A 21,042-nucleotide genomic window follows, 5' to 3' on the forward strand; every position below is an offset into this window, starting at 1 on the left:
TCCCCAGGGTTGGGGGGTTGGGAAAGTGAAGTCAGCATTCTGCTGTTCCACACAGAGAGAGAGAGACCGAAGTTCCAAGGCAAGGGGGGGTGCTCATAAAGATTTGTGACAATGGAGTTTTAGCAGGGTCTCATGAGATTTTGTTACAACAGGATCTCGTGAGATTTGGTTATTAAGGGAGTTAATGTCTTTCCTGGTCATGTATGTGGCTGCATGCAGCTCATAATGGAGGAGGGGGTGGGGCCCCGGGACCTGGGGCCTCACAAGCCTTTAACCAGAAGAACCCAAAAAAGGCTAAAACCTCAGACAAAGGAAGGGAGGTTTGAAACCAAGAGGACTCACCAACCAGACACTGAGGACCATGGGGGAAACTACAGAGCAAAAAGGGCTCTTGCAAGTGCCATGGTTGAATATCCAATATTGGCCCTGGAGTAGAGGTGGTTGCTTGCTTTGGACCCCACTTCTGAATACCAGAAATATTGACTGAGAAATTACAGACTGAGCTGCAGGGCAACAAAATTGTTTATTTGGGGTCTTAGAATTGCAATTTGGGGAGCACAGCAGATTCAGGCAGCACACCAAATTGTGTACCACCTTGGGGCTTTCAAGCGAGGCTTTTTAAAGAAAAAGATTACATAAATTGCCTGTATAAAGAATAATGATTAGTGGATATTGGAGCTTTCCAGATATCCTTCAAATTAGACAGTTTACTGATGTATCTTGTGGTTGGTTCATGGTGTGCCAGATGTCCTCAGAATGATTGTTGCCTTTGGTTTTGCATACCTCTGCGGTTTGTGATATCTGGCTGAGAGGGGCATAAGAATAACTTCCTGAACAGCCTTCTAACTCCATTTTAAATCGCTTAGCCATAGTAATTCTATTGTAACATTTCCTCAGCAATTTCTTATAAAACTATACATGTGCTTACCATATGACTCAGCAATTGGATCCTCGGGCATTTTTCACCGGGAATGAAAATTTATGTTCACACAACAACCTGGATGTAAGCATTGGCAGCAGCTTTGTTATACCCTTAAACTGGAAAATCCAGATGTCCTTCACTGGGTGAATGGGTACACAAGCTGTGTACATTCACACACAGAATATCAATCAGCAATAAAAAGGAACAATGTGTTTATACACGGAATAACTCTGATGAATCTCTGTGGAATTATGCCAAGTAAAAAAATTCAATTCATACGACTGTCTTGAAATGGCCAAGTTATAGAAACTGAGGACAGATTAGTGTTTGTCAAGGAAAGGAATATGGGTGAGGTAGGGAGTGAGGTGGATATGTTATAAAAGGGCAACAAAAGTGATCCTTGTGATGATGGAACTGTTCCAAGTCTTGACTGGTGGTGGATACATAAGCCTACATATATAATAAAATCTCATAGCACTAAACACACACACACACACACACACACACACACACACACACATGAATGAATATACATAAAAATGGAGAAATCTGAATAAGATCAGCTGATTGCATAAGCTTCAATATTCTGGTTGTGACACAGTACTGTGGTTTTGTAAGATGTTGCCATTGGTAAAAGCTGGGTAAAGGATATATGAAATCTCATAACTGCATGTAAATTGACAATTATCTCAAAATAAAAAAAGTTAAATACTAATTAATAATAAGAACAATGGAGCATTGATTCTTGTAATTAGTTGGACACCAGACAGAAGAATTCAGCTAGATAGTTAATGAAACAGTGGAGTTCAAATGCAGGTTGATTAGAGTTCATAACTGCTTGGCTCCACAGAAATGGGTGGAGCCTACCCCCTCTTGGAGGCTATATCCATGAATCCCACTGGATATTCACAAAAAGTTTGGGAAAAGAACCCTGGAAAGGCATCTCTCGTGGAGGATAACAAAACATACCTACATTACATTTTAAAGCTTTCCTTTCCCGTTCCTTAACTGGTTACAATCTGTTTTTGTAAAAGTAAGTGCACAGTTGGAGAAAAATGTTTCTGATTGTTTTTATCCAGGATCAAGTTCAATTTTCTTGATTTTTTCCTTATTTGCAAAGAAAATAAATTGGTAATTCAGCAGTGGTGTGATTTAAGTAGGAAGTTGCTTGTAGTAATAGTTAACATCTCTAATTTTCTGTTTCTCCTCCACTACAATAAATAGAACATACCAGAAAACTCTAATGTGGAGAAAAGATATTACCAAGAAACTCATTAGAAACTGGTCTGCCATAGAAAGCAAGTCATGTTCATTTGTCCCTATGTCCCTACTGAAGGTTTTAAAAAATTTAAACTCCGCAACAATAAACCCCCGTGTGCAAATGTGTATCTCTGTGTCTGGTGTTTCCTCTCCCTGCCCTGTGGAAGGTTCCGGAAAGCTGAGCCAACCAGTGCTTAAGGCAAAAGCAGTCCTCACTCCAGGATCCAGGAGCAGCACGCTCTATACTCAGGGGCCGCGGTCCTGCCCGCGAGCCTCAGAGCTGCCCCAACCGCCTTTATCCTCGACCATGTTCCCGTGGTCGGGCTCAGCCATGTTGCTTCTACTTGCACTGCTCGCTGAGCTTGGAGAGCTGCATGCCGGCCCCCGTAAGTCCACGCGGAACCTCCACTGCCTTCTCCTTTCACCTCAGAGAAGGGCTGGGCTCTTCCTGGGGAATAATTTCCTGTGGCTTTAAGTACCCCACTAGCCCCTTCCCAAATCCGCTACAGGCGCCTTCCACCAATCCCCTGCCCGAGACAAGGTCAAGTGATCTTAGTGCAATAACGATGAGTCCAGTCCCTACCGCTCTCTGAGTCACGGTCCACGGTGTCATCATCCGCAGAGACCCACTGGTCACCCTGGATCTTCCCACTCGGAGGCCGGAGGACTTAGATGGGCGGTACAGCGCTCAGCTCACTCCTTAGAGCCCCGAGGAAAGGCCCAGCCACGGCCCGAAAACGAACAGAGCTGTCCTGTAGAACTGTAAATTTTGTTGTGTGTGAGCCACTTTCAGTGTTCCCTTGAACATGCATTGAAATCTGGGGACCAAGAATGAGGGTGAACACATATAATTAAGTTTATTTACAATTTTAAGAGATTTTGATAAGAGCAGGCCCCCACCCGTGGATTCAGCCTTAACCACCCGTACTTGAAAGTGATGGTCACTGATGCGAAAAAAATTTTCTTACTGCAGATTCTGAAGGAATGTTCCTGCGTGTCACAGTTCCAAAGAAGATGAGGTCAAATGAGAGTGAAGATTCAGAAAAGCATGTAATTGACTGAGAGTATTTTTTTTATATAATTTTGAATTGTAAGGCTGTATCGTTTCTAACAATTTCCCTTTGTACTCTCAGATAACACTAATTTGTTCACTTTCAAAGCAAGATATTTTCTCTGTGCTATTTTAACTCCTAGCACATTTTGATCCTCCATTCACCAAGTCTCCACTCTTTCCTCACTTGCCCTTCCCTTCCACTCTTGATAACTTCTTAAATACTTGTTTCCAATTTTCAAGAAATATTAAAAAACCTTTAAGGAATCACTATGGCCTTATTTTAAGAGTTGGCCTGTGTTAGGGGACTTGGGGACGGTTTTAAAGGGGTGGGGCTTTGCTCTGGATTAGATGCTGTTAGAGAGTAGAGGTGATTCTACGATTATGTATCTTAATAACTTTTATCTAGGAGAAAGGAAGGCTGGAACAATGATAATGCTGTCGTTGGTAAAGAAACAGCAGCCACTCATTTTAGCCAGTTGAGGGGATATTTGGTCATTTTTCTGGCTTGGAAAACATTTATGTTTTGTCTGTTTTCAGTGCCTGTTATGAAGTTGTCTGGTTTTGTCTTGATCTATAATTGCTACACAGCAGCATCCTATGATGTTGATGTTCTGTGAAAGTGTTTATGTTCAACAGGACACCAAGGCTTAGATGTTGGTTACAAGTCAGCTCTTCAGTATCAAGGACTGCTTTTCTGTTTATCATCCCTGTTCATTTATGTTAGGTCATATTAGACCTCAATCAAACCTACATCCTGCAGCAAATTTTGGAACTATAAATGCCTGTAGAAGACAAGTGGGAGATTATACACACACACCCGGATGTGTGTGTGTGTGTGTGTGTGTGTGTGTGTGTGTGTACAGATATATGAATTAAGTTGTCATGGGTTTATGAAGAAACATCTAAACAGGCTATCTATTATAGCTGATTGTTGAGTGTGTGTGTGTGCATATGCATATATATATATATATATATATGCACATGTATCAATATAAATAAAGAATATATAACTGTATTAATGATATATAAGTTACATATATATTAATAAATACATCACAATATATATCTTCCATGATTTACATACCTTTTGTATATACACATATATTGAATATCAGATATATATATTCCTTCTTATGTATACAGATATATAAACATGGACTATGTACATATGTGCATATATATGAATGTCTGTATGTGTATATGTGTGAAGGAATATATCTGACATTCTGACTAGAGAAATTTGGGGATATGAGTTTTTATGTAATTTTTCCTGAATGTTAAATGTTGGAAATGTGTTAAAATTTTTCAGAATAATGTGTGGTCCTAAGTATTCATCGGGGCTACTAAAACAATTGCACAGCCTCCTTGTGGCATTCTTTTGTACATTTATTCATATACCTTTTAAACCATAATAGTGTCAGATCTTTTTCAGCTGGAAAATATATCTGTCTGTGAGTTCAGTTAGGCAAATCATCCCCTGTATATGATATTTATCTCTTATAGAATATCACAGTAATGCACATATTATCTGTTGTTTTCACACTTCAAGCATATGAAGGCATAAATTACCACAGACTGTAATCATTGTAAGTTGTAAAGTAAGATGAATATTTATAAATGTATTACACACTTATTACCCCTGTGTAATAACTAACCCAGTCAAGAAATAGAACATTTCTGACATCTCAAAACATTCCCTCATGTGTTTTTAGTCAAACTCACCTCACTTTTTACTATAGATTAATTTTGTCTGTTCTGGAACTTTATATAAATAATAGCATACAGGATGTTCTCTTTTGTGTTGCACTCAGCATAATGTTTCTGAGATTCATCCACATTACATGTTCATCCTTATTGCTAGGTAGTATTCCCTTACATAAAATACAAAATTTTCCTTCTTTATTCGGCTATTGGATATAGAAGTCTTTTTTTTTTTTTTTTTTGGAACTTATATTTTAATTTCTTTTGCAAAAATACATAGGAATAGTGGGTTGGGTTAAATCGTATACTTATTTTACAAGAAACTACCAAAATGCTGTCAAAAGTGTTTGTACTATTTTGTATGTCCACAAGCAGTACAAGAGCTTTTCAGTTGCTCCAAATACTGACCAATATTTAATAATGTCAGTCCTTTTAGTTTTAACACTTCTGTTGTATGTGCAGTGGTTTCTAATTGTTGTTTAAATTGAATTTTCTTGAAGACCAACTTGGTCTTTTCATGTGTTTATTGAACGTCTATATCATTTGCTTATCTTTTTTTGCAAAAATGTCCATTAAAATTTTTCCCATTTTTGAATTTACATTTGTGATTTCTTATTATTTTATTGTTTTGAGAGTTCTTTTTATATTATTGATACATATTCTTTGCCATATATTCATATTACTATTTCTCCCAGGCTATGGTTTGAGTTTTTACTTTCTTAATATTGCCTTTCAAAAACCAGACATTGTTGATTTTGATGAAATCCAATTTATCTTTTTTTATTTCTTTTATAGTTAGTGAATTCTGTACCTACCTAAGAAAATCTTTGTTTATATATGGTCTTGAAGACCTTCCATATAATTTCTTATGATGTTTATTCATCTTAGTTACTATGTTTAGGTCAGTGATCCATATGAAATTAATATTTGCATATGATGTGGTATAGGGGTTGAGGAACCCCCTTTCTCCATCCCTTAATTGGAATATACAATTTTCCCAGAACTATTTGTTGATTAGGCAATGCTTTCTTCATTGAATCACTTTGGTAACTTAGTTGCAAATCAATTGACCATGTATATAATAGTTTATTTCTACACTGAGTGTCTTGTTTCATCAATCTATGTCTCTTTTACAATAAGGCAGCACTGTCTTAATTTGTGGCTTTTTTATTTATGTTGTGTTGTGGACCTTCTGAGTTCTGTTACATTGTTTGGAAGAATGCTAACATTTTGTTTTAGCAGACAATATATTTGGTTAGATTCAAAATGCAGATACCATGCTTGCAGTGGTAGAACCTCTCAGAACTCAATTCAGATAAGTTTTAGCTTAAGCTTTTTTAGCTTAAAAAAGTAGTTTTCATTTTGCTCCATGACTACATGGTTAAGTGATAAATCAGAAATTTGATATTAATTTATACACAGATCAAGCGCTTCCAATTATGTGGTACTCTGATTTTGAGGATCCTTTCTCAATTTCCTGTGAGCTTGCTTGTCCTTGGCTGTTTCTTTTGTTTCCTACAGCCAGAGGGGAATTTTTCTAATGGAGGTACACTTGCCCTCAGTTTAAAAATGCTCAAGTCAGGGAACTCAATACTGGTGGTTTTTTTCAGCTTTTGATTTCTGTAGCCTGTTTGAATTTCTTTCTTAATTAGAGAAGTTGCAAGTTTACAGAACAATCATGCATAAAATACAGGATTGGCGTATACCACGCCATTATTAACACCTTACATTGGTGTGGAACATTTGTTACAATTAATGACAGCACGTTTTAATAATTGTACTATTAACTGTACTCCATGGTTTAATTTAGGGTTCACCATGTGGGTAGGGCAGTTCCATGGAATTAAAAAAAAATTTTAATCTTTTACCATATCTACAACCTAACATGTCCTTTTAACCACATTCAGCTATCTCTATCTCTATCTCTGTTTCTGCTCTGTCTCTATCTCTATCTCTATGCTATTAATTACTTTGACAATGTTGTGCTACCATCACCAACATCCATTATGAAACATTTCCATTCTTCCAGATAGGAACCCAGTACACTTTAAGCCTTAAATTCCCATTCCCTATCCCTACCCCATTCCCTGGGAATCTTTATTATAGATTCTGATTCTGTGAGTTTGCTTATTCTAATTATTTCACATCAGTGAGATCATACAGTATTTGTCCTTTTGTATGGCTTATTTTTTGCAACATGATGTCTCCAAGATTCATCCATGTTGTCACATGTATCAGGACTTCATTCTTGTTATGGCTAGATAATATTCCACTATGTATATACCACATTTTGTTTCCCCATTCTTTGGTTGATGGACACTTGGGTTGCTTCCATCTTTTGGCAATTGTGAATAATGCCGCTATGAACATTGGAGTGTAAATATCTGTTCAAGTACCTGCTTTCAATTCTTTTGGGTATATACTTAGTAGCGGATTTGAGAGGTCATATGGTAATTCTATACTGAACTTTCTGAAGAACTGTCAAACTGTCATCCACAGTGGCTGCACCATTTTACATTGCCAACAGGAATGAATGAGTATTCTTATTTCTCTGTATCCTTTCTAACATTTGTAATTTAAGGCTTTTTTTTTAATAGCAGTGATTTTATTGGGTGTGAAATGGTATCTCACTGCGGTTTTGATTTGCATTTCCCTGATGGCTAATGATGTTGAGCATCTTTTCATGTGCTTTTACGTATCTTCTTTGGAAAGACAGCTTGTGTTTTGTTGTTAAGTTGAAGGATTTCTTTATTCTGGATATTAAACCTTTATTGGATATGTGGTTTTCAGATATTTTCTCCTAATATGTAGATTGTCATTTATCTTTTATGATAAAGTCCTCTGAGACCCAAAAGTTTGTAATTTTGATGAAGTTCAGTTTATCTATTTTTTCTTTTGTTGCTTATGTTTTGGATTTAAAGTCTAAGAAAACATTACTTAACACATTACTGGTGTCTTGTTCCTGATCTTAGGGGGTAAGGTGTCAATCTTTACCACTGAGTATGATGTTTGCTGTGGTTTTCTGTGAGTGGCCTTTATCAGGTTGGGGAAGTCTACCTCTATTTCTAGTCTTCTACATGATTTTATCAAGAGGGCCAGCTGGACGTTTTCAGATGCCTTTTCTGCATCCACTGAGATGCTTATGTGTTTTTTTTCCCCTTTGTTCTCTTAATGTTGTGGATTCCATTTAATTAATTGATTTTCTTTTGTGGAACCACCTTTGCATACCTGGGATGTATCCCTCTTGATTATGATGTATGTAATTCTTTTGATGTACTATTGGATTCGGTTTGCTAGTGTCTTGTTGAGGATTTTTGCATCTGTAGTCATAAGGGAAACTGGTCTGTAGTTTTCTCATGGTATCTTATCTTGCTTTGGTATGAAGGTGATGTCATTCTCATAGAAAGAGTTAGGGAGTTATTCCTCTTCTTCAGTATTTGGAAGAGTTTGAGCAGGATTGATTATGATTAGTGAATCATTATATAGATATTCCTTTTTACTTTCTGGTATTTTAGACAGAGGGAAATACCTGAAATCTGAACTGTAATCCAGCTGCCTCAATCTCTAATAATGATTGTGTAGCCTTTATCTTGTTCCATTGTGATTGTAAAAACTTTGTGACTAACCTTCACTTGTACCCATTTATCCAGTTTTTTGACTTTAAATCTTGTGATCACTAAAGACAGCCCCTAATGTATATTAATGAAGGATCCAAAGTTATCTTGATAATCAAGGCTGGATCTAACCAAGATGGGCCCACCTGACATGTGCAGTAACTTAAACTTTAACTTACAAGTCACCTATACTTCATTATGATACTAAAAATCAAACCCATCATCATATTAAGGCCACTGTTTTCTTACGTACATTCTGTGACTAAGCATGTAATCAGTATGCCCATGCTCAATAATTAGATCACTTCTAATTACATAATCTGGGACCATTGTGCTCATCATCCTAAAACCTGCCCATCTTTTGATGCTATGAAACTATCAGAATTACTGCAGTTTGGGGAGACAGATTTTGGACTGATAGGCCATTTGTTCTCCTGCTTCACACCTAGCAATAAAACTCTTTCTTTCAAAACCCAGTGTCTCAGGAATTGGTCATTTGAGTGCATCAAGCAAAAGAATCTACTGCCTGGGTCCAGTAACAAAGCCACCTGGTCCTGGGCTTTTCTTTGTTGAGAGTATTTTGAGTACTGATTCAATCTCTTTACTAGTTATTTGTTTCTTGAAATCTTCTATTTCTTCTTGAGTCAGTGTGGGTAATTTGTATGTTTCTAGGAATTTGCCTATTTAATCTAGGTTATTTAACTTATTGACATACAGTTTTTCATAGTGTCTTCTTATAGTCCTTTTTATTTCATTGGGGTTGGTAGTATTGTCCTTTTTGTTTCTTATTTTAGGTATTTGCTTCCTCTTACATTTTTTCTTTGTCAGTGAGGCTAAAGTTCTGTCAGTTTTGTTGGACTTTGGTTTTGTTGATTCTCTCTATTGTTTTTATGTTTTCTAGTTCATTTAAGTCTGCTCTAATCTTTGTCATATCCTTCCTTTTGCTTGTTTTGGGTTGAAGTTTGCTCTTTTTTTTTCTAGGTTGCTCTTTTTTAATTAGAAGAAAATTTTTTATTGACATATAACATATAACTGAATCAATTTTCATGAAGTTAACACTCATCTGTAACCAGTAGCTGATATAGAAATAGAACATCACAAGAAATTCACAATCCCCTCATGATGCCTTCCTGTTGTTTATTCCCAAGAGTAACACATAACTTGACTTTTAATGCCATCTTAATTTGCTTGAAATTGAAAGTTATTTAAATGAAATTATATGGATTTTATCTCTTTCTTTTTTGCTGATGTATTTTGCACATTATGTATCTGTGAGATTCGTGTAAGTTATTAGGTGTAGGAATTATTTGTTCATTCTCATTGTTGTACACTGAATCTGTAACCACCCCCCCACCCCCCATATACTTATATATTTCTCCCTTGTTGTGTGTATTAGTAAGGGTTCTCCAGAGAATCAGAACCAACACCATATATATCTTATTTATAGGAGATGATGGATAGATAAATAGATAGATACATAGAGTGATAGATTTATCCTAAGGAATTGGCTCCAACAACTTTGGGGCAGACAAGTCTGAACTTTGTGGGGTAGGTCACAGACTGAAAACTCTGATAAAAGTGATGTTGAAGTCCTTACTCCAAATTCCTCAGGGGAAACTGGCTGGCTGAAAATTGTGGCAAGAGCCATTGTTGATGTTGAAGTAGAAATTATGCTTCTTCTGCTACACTCAGTTCTTGTTTTTAAGACCTCAACTGATTGGATGAGGGGATTACACACATTGTGGAGAGCAATCTTATTTGTTGAATATAGATGCAGTCAACTAATTTTTGATGCAAAATCCATCTATGAAATACCTTTAGATGAGAAGTAGGTCAGCGCTTAATCAAACTGGACATGATAACCTAGTCAAGTTGAAATTAAACTTTACAATGGGCATATAGTTTGTGTCAAGTTTCTGACCCTCTTGAATGAAGCTGATTTTAGAAATCTTCAGCATATATGTATGCATTTTGGGTGGAATATACCTGAAATTAGAACTACTGAATCATGGCTTTCACTATGCACTGCTTTATAGGATACTGACAAATAGCTTTCTTACATGACTGTATCCTTTTTTTATACTCAAAAAAGCAGTATATAAGAGTTTAGATTCCTACACATGCTGGTCCAAATTTATAGTTAGTTTTTTTTAATTTAGCCTTTCTGGTGATGTGTTATGGTTGTAATTTGCATTTTCCCAATGAATATTTTCCTTATTAGGTTGAAAACCTTTTCAATTTTTTTATTAGACAGTTGAATATCCATTTTTTGTGAAGTGCTTTCAGCTATTTTCCTCAGGTTCTCTTCTTATTTCATAATAATTTGTCAGGTTTCTATATATTGTATGGATATTAGCCATTTGTCAGCTATCTACGGCTTGCATTTTCATTCTGTTCAAGGTGTCCTTGATGAGCAGAAATTTTTAATTTTAATATTATCCTCTTGATTTTCCTTATAGTTAGTATGTAGTATGTCTTGCTTAAGAAATTTCTATTTTCTTGACTCTGTTTTGGATATGATGCATATCCATACATTTTAGTTTGCCAGGGCTGCTATAACAAATGCCACAGACTGTTTGGCTTAAACAACAGGAATTTATGGTTTCACAGTTTTGGAGCCTGTACGTCTAAAATCAAGGTTTTGGAAGGCCATGCTTTCTCCAAATTCTGTAACATATTGGTAGTGGCTTGGTGGCAATCAATCTTTGCCTCTGTCACTTGACAATCTGTTTCCTTATGTCTCCTTACCCCTCGTTTCTACTTCCATGTCCAAATTCCCTTTGTATATAGGGATTCCAGTCATATTGAATTAAGGCCCATCTTGATTCAATTTGGCCTTCTCTTAACAGGATCTTTGAAGATCTCATTCAAAAATGAGCCCACACCCACAGGACCAGGGGTTAGTCCTGGAATATCTCATCTGCAAATGAATTCATACCCACAATTGGGGATTAGGACTTGAACATATCTTGTGGTGACATTATTCAATCCTAAACACCACATTTAGTCTTTTGAGTGATTAGCTGTATTTGAAAGACTTATGGGTCTTTTTCCTACTTTTTAAACAAAAACCGTTTGTTATCTTTATCTTCCAACAAAACCACACAAGTTCCCTAGAGCTCTATAAATTCACTGAATTCCCTTCTGTCAAATTTCCATATCACTGTTGTGTAGGATTAAGGATAATACTTGTAGTTTTATTTTTATGTTACTGCAAGGCAAATTTGGATCAATATTTTTTAAACTGTTGCTTCTTCTTTATTATCTTTATTTAATTTCTTACTACTTAAATTTTTATTAGTTGATGTTGGGAGTTCTGGAAAGAGCTCCTTTGTTTCCCATTTATTCTTCAAGATCTGTTTTTAATATCACTTCATATTCCATTCTTGGAAATTTTCTTAGCCTTAGTCTTTGTACTAATTCATGCTTCAGTTATTTACAATTTCTTGTTCAGAGTAATAATTTACTTTAAAAATCAACAATTGCATCTTCATTTCTATTATTTATGGTTGGTTTATTTCCATGATTTTCTTTTCTTCCTTCAATAAGAACTGTCTGCTATTCTTCACAAGAAACAGTATAATACATGGGCAAAGCAAATGGGCTATTTGTCCAGCTCTAACACTCACTAGATATGTTATCCTGGGAGAATTATTTAACATCTTTTTTTTGATATTAGATAAATATACTTGCTGTAAAGGATAAAAATGTTTTTAAAAAACATGTAAAGTACTCAGGACAATGCTGGGCATATGATTAGCACTCATTAAATGTTAGATCTTTTTAGAAATAAAATTGTATTACACCTAATCCTTGATCCTTGGGTGTGATACCTACTGTTACTTCTCTAAGGATATTCAATATACTTATTTTAAGGTGATGTGTTACTGATACACATCACTGTTTTCTCAGGAGCAATTCATTCCATTTGTTGAATTTGCTATCTTTCTTTCATGGTAGAGACATTCCTTAGTAGTTTTAGTCATTTTTACTACTATAGTTGAGATTCTGTCAAACTTTCTGCTTCCTCTGTTTTTTCATTAAGTCTGGAATAATGCGTGGGTTCTGCTATAATATAGCTGATAGTATTTTCAGGACCATGGTAAAGATAAGGTTTGCCTCAGGTCTGGTTTATTAGTCAGCTGGTTTTCTGTGTCTGTGTGCTTCATAGATAATTCCTGGTGTTCTAGTCATTAGCAGCACTGCCCTAGTTTTCTTTCCCAATTTCACAGCCACGGCTCCTGCTTAAAATCAGAGATCTCTTTTCATATTGGTTTGTCTTGAGAAGAAACTGTGGATTTGCTGTCGATGGTGTCTGTCTGCATTTGATGAGATGATTCAATTATTAACCCTGTAAGCTTCCACAGAATCACCTCCTGTTCCTGGATGTGACCACTTCAGGATGTTGAACATTATTACTCAATTCCTGATATATTGGAACTCTTATCCCTGGAGCTATGGCATTCCTCACTGACTTCTTGTCTGGATTCAATCTTTCAGGTCCTTTTCCCTCTCAGGTTTTATATGCTGAGAGTTGCCAATGACTCTTAATTTTGTGTGGGAGTATGTATGTATTTATTTATATATATATTATTCTTTCATTATGTTTGGTGTAGTATGTAAGCCTATAGCCATGACACATTCCTCTCAACTAGAAAAAATGTGTATGTTTTTATGAATAGAAGCAATTAATATATAGCTTTAGTAATGCTAAAATTACTTTTTTTTTCAAAATTTGGTCTTCAGTTTTCCTTTAAAAAGCATCGCTATGTGTTAATTTCATTGCTTGGATCCTTATTTAGAGTAAATAAATAATGAAAAATAAGTTCATAGTTTTTATAATGGACTAAGTGCATCTTTTTTTTAATTGGATGAAAAATAATGTTTTATTTTATGTATTTCTGATTTGCTGAATCACTTTTATTAATCTTCTTTATTTTAGGTGATTTATATTATTACAATTGATGGAAAGCCATATACTCTGCATCTCAGAAAACAGTAAGATATAAATTCTCCTAAAAGATTAGGTTTCATATTTTTAGAAGTTTCTGTACATTGGTTAAATTCAGGAATGTAATTTAGGTCTGGAACATTAGATCCATGAGACTCTTGCATTTTAATTTTCCACTTGTTATTTTAAAATTAAGAAATGAAGTACCTACTTATAACTCTCCAATTGAGTATAAGTCATTAAATATAAGAATTGCAAATATATGTTAGATATATCCGATGTGAAATAAAACATAGTTACACATCAAGTTGTTGTTAGTGGGAAATTCAGCTACTGGCTTACTTTGTATGGATGTATTATTTATTATTATTTAATTATTTATTTAACAACTTTATTGATTATACACCTATTTTAAATATCATAAAGTAAATCCATTTCAAGTATACAATTAAATAATTTTTAATAACATTATGTAATGTTGCAACCATTGGTCATAAAACAGTTTTAGAACATTTTCATTCTCCAAATAAGAAGCTTCATGCCAATTTACAATTAATTCCTGTTCCCACCTGTGGCCCCAGGAAAAAAACAGTTTACATTATGTCTCCAAAATTGTATTTTCTCAACATTTCATATACATGGAATCAAGTTGCTTTTTCTCTATACACGTCTTTGAAAATATATATTTACAACCAATTGTTTTTTTTTTTTTTTAATCATCATTTTATTGAGATATATTCACATACCACGCAGTCATACATAACAAATCGTACTTTCGATTGTTTACAGTACCATTACATAGTTGTACATTCATCACCTAAATCAATCCCTGACACCTTCATTAGCACACACACAAAAATAACAAGAATAATAATTAGAGTGAAAAAGAGCAATTGAAGCAAAAAAGAACACTGGGTACCTTTGTCTGTTTGTTTCCTTCCCTTATTTTTCTACTCATCCATCCATAAACTAGACAAAGGGGAGTGTGGTCTTTATGGCTTTCCCAATCCCATTGTCACCCCTCATAAACTACATTTTTATACAACTGTCTTCGAGATCCATGGGTTCTGGGTTGTAGTCTGATAGTTTCAGGTATCCACCACCAGCTACCCCAATTCTTTAGAACCTAAAAAGGGTTGTCTAAAGTGTGCGTAAGAGTGCCCACCAGAGTGACCTCTCGGCTCGTTTTGGAATCTCTCTGCCACTGAAACTTATTTCATTTCCTTTCACATCCCCCTTTTGGTCAAGAAGATGTTCTCCGTCCCACGATGCCGGGTCTACATTCCTCCCCGGGAGTCATATTCCACGTTGCCAGGGAGATTCACTCCCCTGGGTGTCTGATCCCACGTAGGGGGGAGGGCAGTGATTTCACCTTTCAAGTTGGCTTAGCCAGAGAGAGAGGGCCACATCTGAGCAACAAAGAGGCATTCAGGAGGAGACTCTTAGGCACAAATATAGGGAGGCCTAGCCTCTCCTTTGCAGCAACCATCTTCCCAAGGGTAAAACTTATGGTAGAGGGCTCAACCCATCAAATCACCAGTCCCCTATGTCTGTGGTCATGTTAGCAACCATGGAGGTGGGGTAGGCGAATACCCCTGCATTCTCCACAGGCTCCTCAAGGGGGCACTACATCTTTTTTTTTTTCCTTGTTTTTCTTTCTTTTTTTTTTTTTTTTTAACTTTCCCTTCTTTTTTAAATCAACTGTATGAAAAAAAAAGTTAAAAAGAAAACAAACATACAATAAAAGAACATTTTAAAGGGACCATAACAAGGGAGTAAGGAAAAGACAACTAACCTAAGATAACTGCTTAACTTCCAACATGTTCCTACTTTACCCCAAGAAAGTTACGTAATATAGCAACATTTCTGTGAACTTGTTCCTGCTATATCCATCAGAAATTACAGACCATAGTCATTTCTGGGCATCCCCAGAACGTTAAATAGCTTATCTGTTCTTCTTGGATTATTGTTCCCCCTTCCTTAATTGCTCTCTATTGCTAGTTCCCCTGCATTCTACATTATAAACCATTTGTTTTACATTCTTCAAAGTTCACATTAGTGGTAGCATATAATATTTCTCTTTTTGTGCCTGGCTTATTTCGCTCAGCATTATGTCTTCAAGGTTCATCCATGTTGTCATATGTTTCACGAGATCGTTCCTTCTTACTGCTGCGTAGTATTCCATCGTGTGTATATACCACATTTTATTTATCCACTCATCTGTTGAAGGACATTTGGGTTGTTTCCATCTCTTGGCAATTGTGAATAATGCTGCTATGAACATTGGCGTGCAGATATCTGTTCGTGTCACTGCTTTCCGATCTTCCGGGTATATACCGAGAAGTGCAATCGCTGGATCGAATGGTAGCTCTATATCTAGTTTTCTAAGGAACTGCCAGACTGACTTCCAGAGTGGCTGAACCATTATACAGTCCCACCAACAATGAATAAGAGTTCCAATTTCTCCACATCCCTTCCAGCATTTGTAGTTTCCTGTTTGTTTAATGGCAGCCATTCTAACTGGTGTTAGATGGTATCTCATTGTGGTCTTAATTTGCATCTGTCTAATAGCTAGTGAAGCTGAACATTTTTTCATGTGTTTCTTGGCCATTTGTATTTCCTCTTCAGAGAACTGTCTTTTCATATCTTTTGCCCATTTTATAATTGGGCTGTCTGTACTATTGTCATTGAGTTGTAGGATTTCTTTGTATATGCAAGATATCAGTCTTTTGTCAGATACATGGTTTCCAAAAATTTTTTCCCATTGAGTTGGCTGCCTCTTTACCTTTTTGAGAAATTCCTTTGAGGTGCAGAAACTTTTAAGCTTGAGGAGTTCCCATTTATCTATTTTCTCTTTTGTTGCTTGTGCTTTGGGTGTAAAGTCTAGGAAGTGGCCGCCTAATACAAGGTCTTGAAGATGTTTTCCTACATTATCTTCTAGGAGTTTTATGGTACTTTCTTTTATATTGAGATCTTTGGTCCATTTTGAGTTAATTTTTGTGTAGGGGGTGAGGTAGGGGTCCTCTTTCATTCTTTTGGATATGGATATCCAACTCTCCCAGCCCCATTTGTTGAAAAGACCATTATGGCTCAGTTCAGTGACTTTGGGGGCCTTATCAAAGATCAGTCGGCCATAGATCTGAGGGTCTATCTCTGAATTCTCAATTCGATTCCATTGATCTATATGTCTGTCTTTGTGCCAGTACTATGCTGTTTTGGCAACTGTGGCTTTATAATAAGCTTCAAAGTCAGGGAGTGTAAGTCCTCCCACTTCGTTTTTCTTTTTTAGAGTGTCTTTAGCAATCGAGGCATCTTCCCTTTCCAAATAAATTTGATAACTAGCTTTTCCAAGTCTGCAAAGTAGGTTGTTGGAATTTTGATTGGGATTGCATTGAATCTGTAGATGAGTTTGGGTAGAATTGACATCTTAATGACATTTAGCCTTCCTATCCATGAACATGGAATATTTTTCCATCTTTTAAGGTCCCCTTCTATTTCTTTTAGTAGAGTTATGTAGTTTTCTTTATATAGGTCTTTTACATCTTTGGTTAAGTTTATTCCTAGGTATTTGATTTTTTTACTTGCTATTGAAAATGGTATCTTTTTCTTGAGTGTCTCTTCAGTTTGTTCATTTCTAGCATATAGAAACATTTCTGACTTATATGCATTAATCTTGTATCCCGCTACTTTGCTAAATTTGTTTATTAGCTCTAGTAGCTGTATCGTCGATTTCTCAGGGTTTTCTAAATATAAGATCATATCATCTGCAAACAGTGACAGTTTTACTACTTCTTTTCCAATTTGGATGCCTTTTATTTCTTTGTCTTGTCGGATTGCCCTGGCTAGCACTTCCAGCACAATGTTGAATAACAGTGGTGACAGCGGGCATCCTTGTCTTGTTCCTGATCTTAGAGGGAAGGCTTTCAGTCTCTCACCATTGAGTACTATGCTGGCTGTGGGTTTTTCATATATGCTCTTTATCATGTTGAGGAAGTTTCCTTCAATTCCTACCTTTTGAAGTGTTTTTATCAAAAAGGGATGTTGGATTTTGTCAAATGCTTTTTCAGCATCTATTGAGATGATCAATTGATTTTTCCCTTTTGACTTGTTAATGTGTTGTAATACATTGATTGTTTTTCTTATGTTGAACCATGCTTGCATGCCTGGAATGAACCCCACTTGGTCATGGTGTATGATTTTTTTAATGGGTCTTTGGATTCGATTTGCAAGTATTTTGTTGAGGATTTTTGCATCTATATTCATTAGGGAGATTGGCCGGTAGTTTTCCTTTTTTGTAGCATCTTTGCCTGGTTTGGGTATTAGATTGATGTTAGCTTCATAAAATGAGTTAGGCAGTGTTCCATTTTCTTCAATGTTTTGAAAGAGTTTGAGTAAGATTGGTGTCAGTTCTTTCTGGAAAGTTTGGTAGAATTCCCCTGTGAAGCCATCTGGCCCTGGGCATTTATTTGTGGGAAGATTTTTGATGACTGATTGGATCTCTTTGCTTGTGATGGGTTGGTTGAGGTCTTCTATTTCTTCTCTGGTCAGTCTAGGTTGTTCATATGTTTCCAGGAAATTGTCCATTTCTTCTACATTGTCCAGTTTGTTGCCATACAGTTGTTCATAATATCCTCTTATAATTTTTTTAATTTCTTCAGGATCTGCAGTTATGTCACCTTTTTCATTCATTATTTTGTTTATATGGGTCTTCTCTCTTTTTGATTTTGTCAGTCTAGCTAGGGGCTTGTCAATCTTGTTGATCTTCTCAAAGAACCAACTTTTGGTGATATTTATCCTCTCTATTGTTTTTTTGTTCTCTATGTCATTTATTTCTGCTTTAATCCTTGTTATTTCTTTTTTTCTACTTGGTTTAGGATTGGTTTGCTGTTCATTTTCTAGCTTCTTCAGTTGATCCATTCTTTGATTTTGGCTCTTTCTTCCTTTTTAATATATGCGTTTAGTGCTATAAATTTCCCCCTTAGCACTGCTTTTGCTGCATCCCATAGGTTTTAGTATGTTGTGTTCTCATTTTCATTCGTCTCTATATATTTAGCAATTTCTCTTGCTATTTCTTCTTTAACCCACTGATTGTTTAGGAGTGTGTTGTTTAACCTCCAGGTATTTGTGAATTTTCTAAGTCTCTGATGGTTATTGACTTCTAATTGTATTCCATTGTGGTCAGAGAATGTGCTTTGAATAATTTCAATCTTTTTAAATTTATTGAGGCTTGTTTTATGTCCCAGCATATGATCTATTCTGGAGAAAGTTCCGTGAGCACTAGAAAAGTATGTGTATCTTGGTGATTTGGGATGTATTGTCCCGTATATGTCTGTTAAATCTAATTCATTTATCAGATTGTTTAGGTTTTCAATTTCCTTATTGGTCTTCTGTCTGGTTGATCTATCTATAGGAGAGAGTGAAGTGGTGAAGTCTCCCACAATTATTGTGGAAACATCAATTGCTTCCTTTAGTTTTGCCAGTGTTTCTCTCATGTATTTTGTGGCACCTTGATTGGGTGCATAGACATTTACGATTGTTATTTCTTCTTGCTGAATTGCCCCTTTTATTAGTATGTAGTGGCCTTCTTTGTCTCTCAAAACATCCCTGCATTTGAAGTCTATTTTATCTGAGATTAATATTGCTACACCTGCTTTCTTTTGGCTGTAGCTTGCATGAAATATTTTTTTCCATCCTTTCACTTTCAGTTTCTTTGTGTCCCTGTGTCTAAGATGAGTCTCTTGTATGCAACATATTGATGGTTCATTTTTTTTGATCCATTCTGCGAATCTATATCTTTTAATTGGGGAGTTTAATCCATTTACATTCAACGTTATAACCGTGAAGGCATTTCTTGAATCGGCCATCTTATCCTTTGGTTTATGTTTGCCATATTTTTCCCTCTGTCTATTAATATCCTTTATTGTACCCATACCGAATCTCTTTAGTACTGAACCTTTCTCCAAGTCTCTCTGTCCTGTCTTTGTTTCTCTGTCTGCAGGGCTCCCTTTAGTATCTCCAGTAGGGCAGGTCTCTTGTTAGCAAATTCTCTTCAGCATTTGTTTGTCTGTGAAAAATTTAAGCTCTCCCTCCAATTTGAAGGAGAGCTTTGCTGGATAAAGTATTCTTGGCTGGAAATTTTTCTCACTCAGAATTTTAAATATATCGTGCCACTGCCTTCTTGCCTCCATGGTGGCTGCTGAGTAGTCACTACTTAGTCTTATGCTGTTTCCTTTGTATGTGGTGAATTGCTTTTCTCTTGCTGCTTTCAGAACTTGCTCCTTCTCTTCTGTGTTTGACAGTGTGATCAGTATATGTCTCGGAGTGGGTTTATTTGGATTTATTCTATTTGGAGTTCGCTGAGCATTTATGATTTGTGTATTTATGTTGTTTAGAAGATTTGAGAAGTTTTCCCCAACAATTTCTTTGAATACTCTTCCTAGACCTTTACCCTTTTCTTCCCCTTCTGGGACACCAATGAGTCTTATATTTGGACGTTTCATATTATCTATCATGTCCCTGAGGTCCATTTCGATTTTTTCCATTTTTTTCCCCATTCTTTCTTTTATGCTTTCATTTTCCATTCTGTCATCTTCCAGGTCACTGATTCGTTGTTCAACTTCCTCTAGTCTTGTACTATGAGTGTCCAGAATCTTTTTAATTTGGTCAACAGTTTCTTTAATTTCCATAAGATCATCCATTTTTTTATTTAGTCTTGCAATGTCTTCTTTATGCTCTTCTAGAGTCTTCTTGATTTCCTTTATATCCCGTACTATGGTCTCATTGTTCATCTTTAGTTCTTTGAGTAGCTGCTCTAGGTGCTGTGTCTCTTCTGATATTTTGATTTGGGTGCTTGGGCTTGGGTTATCCATATCGTCTGGTTTTTTCATATGCTTTATAATTTTCTGTTGTTTTTGGCCTCGTGGCATTTGCTGAACTTGATAGGGTTCTTTTAGGGTTTGTAGACCTATTGAAGTCCTTATCTCTAATTTATCAGATCTATAGCTTCGTGGAGTACACTTTCTCTAACTAACCAGCAGGTGGCGGCCACGAGCCACCTGTTCTCCACAAGCCAGTTCTTCCCTGCTTAGCCTTTTTGGTGAGTGGGGGAGTGAGTCTTGTGGGGTCCAATTGGTGTACCAAGCTTGCATGCGTAGTTGGTGTTGCCTGCCCTGTATGTGGGGCGAGTTTCTGGGCAGTCAGGGAGGGGGGGTGGCCCTAACAATCAAATCTCCCTGGTGATGCTAGAGTTTTAAAGCTGCTGCAATAGTCTAATCCTTCAGTTCAGTCGTGCCACAGTTTGTCTCTGCCACTGACCCACAAGTCTTTGGTATTGGCGTATGGCTCCTGAGACTTGCAAGTGGGCCCCTCTTCCAGGCTGTGCACCCCGGGTCCTCTGTTGAGGGATGGTTGTGCTATGTCACAGGTGAGTGCCGTCCCCCCAGGGCAGTTCTGGGCTGCTGGGCTGTGTAGGGAGGCTCCCAGTCTGCTCAAATGATGGCTGAATGGGGCTTTGTTAATTCACACTGCTCCACCTTCCCAA

General features: G+C 36.4%; 1 protein-coding gene across 1 annotated transcript in view; it reads left to right on the plus strand.

The window, feature by feature from the left end:
• Window positions 1-2,303: 2,303 nt before the first annotated feature.
• Window positions 2,304-21,042, plus strand: part of LOC119516421 (disintegrin and metalloproteinase domain-containing protein 18-like) — a gene marked incomplete at its 3' end in the record, with an annotated part of 113,605 nt that continues 94,866 nt past the window's right edge. Inside the window, exons 1-3 of the mRNA XM_037812772.1 lie at window positions 2,304-2,568; window positions 3,156-3,232; window positions 13,494-13,549. Of these exons, the coding sequence (XP_037668700.1) occupies window positions 2,304-2,568; window positions 3,156-3,232; window positions 13,494-13,549 (398 nt within the window). The remainder of the gene's footprint in view (window positions 2,569-3,155; window positions 3,233-13,493; window positions 13,550-21,042) is intronic.

This window comes from Choloepus didactylus, chromosome 20, assembly GCF_015220235.1.
Source record: "Choloepus didactylus isolate mChoDid1 chromosome 20, mChoDid1.pri, whole genome shotgun sequence".
In the NCBI taxonomy this organism is placed as follows: Eukaryota; Metazoa; Chordata; class Mammalia; order Pilosa; family Megalonychidae; genus Choloepus; species Choloepus didactylus.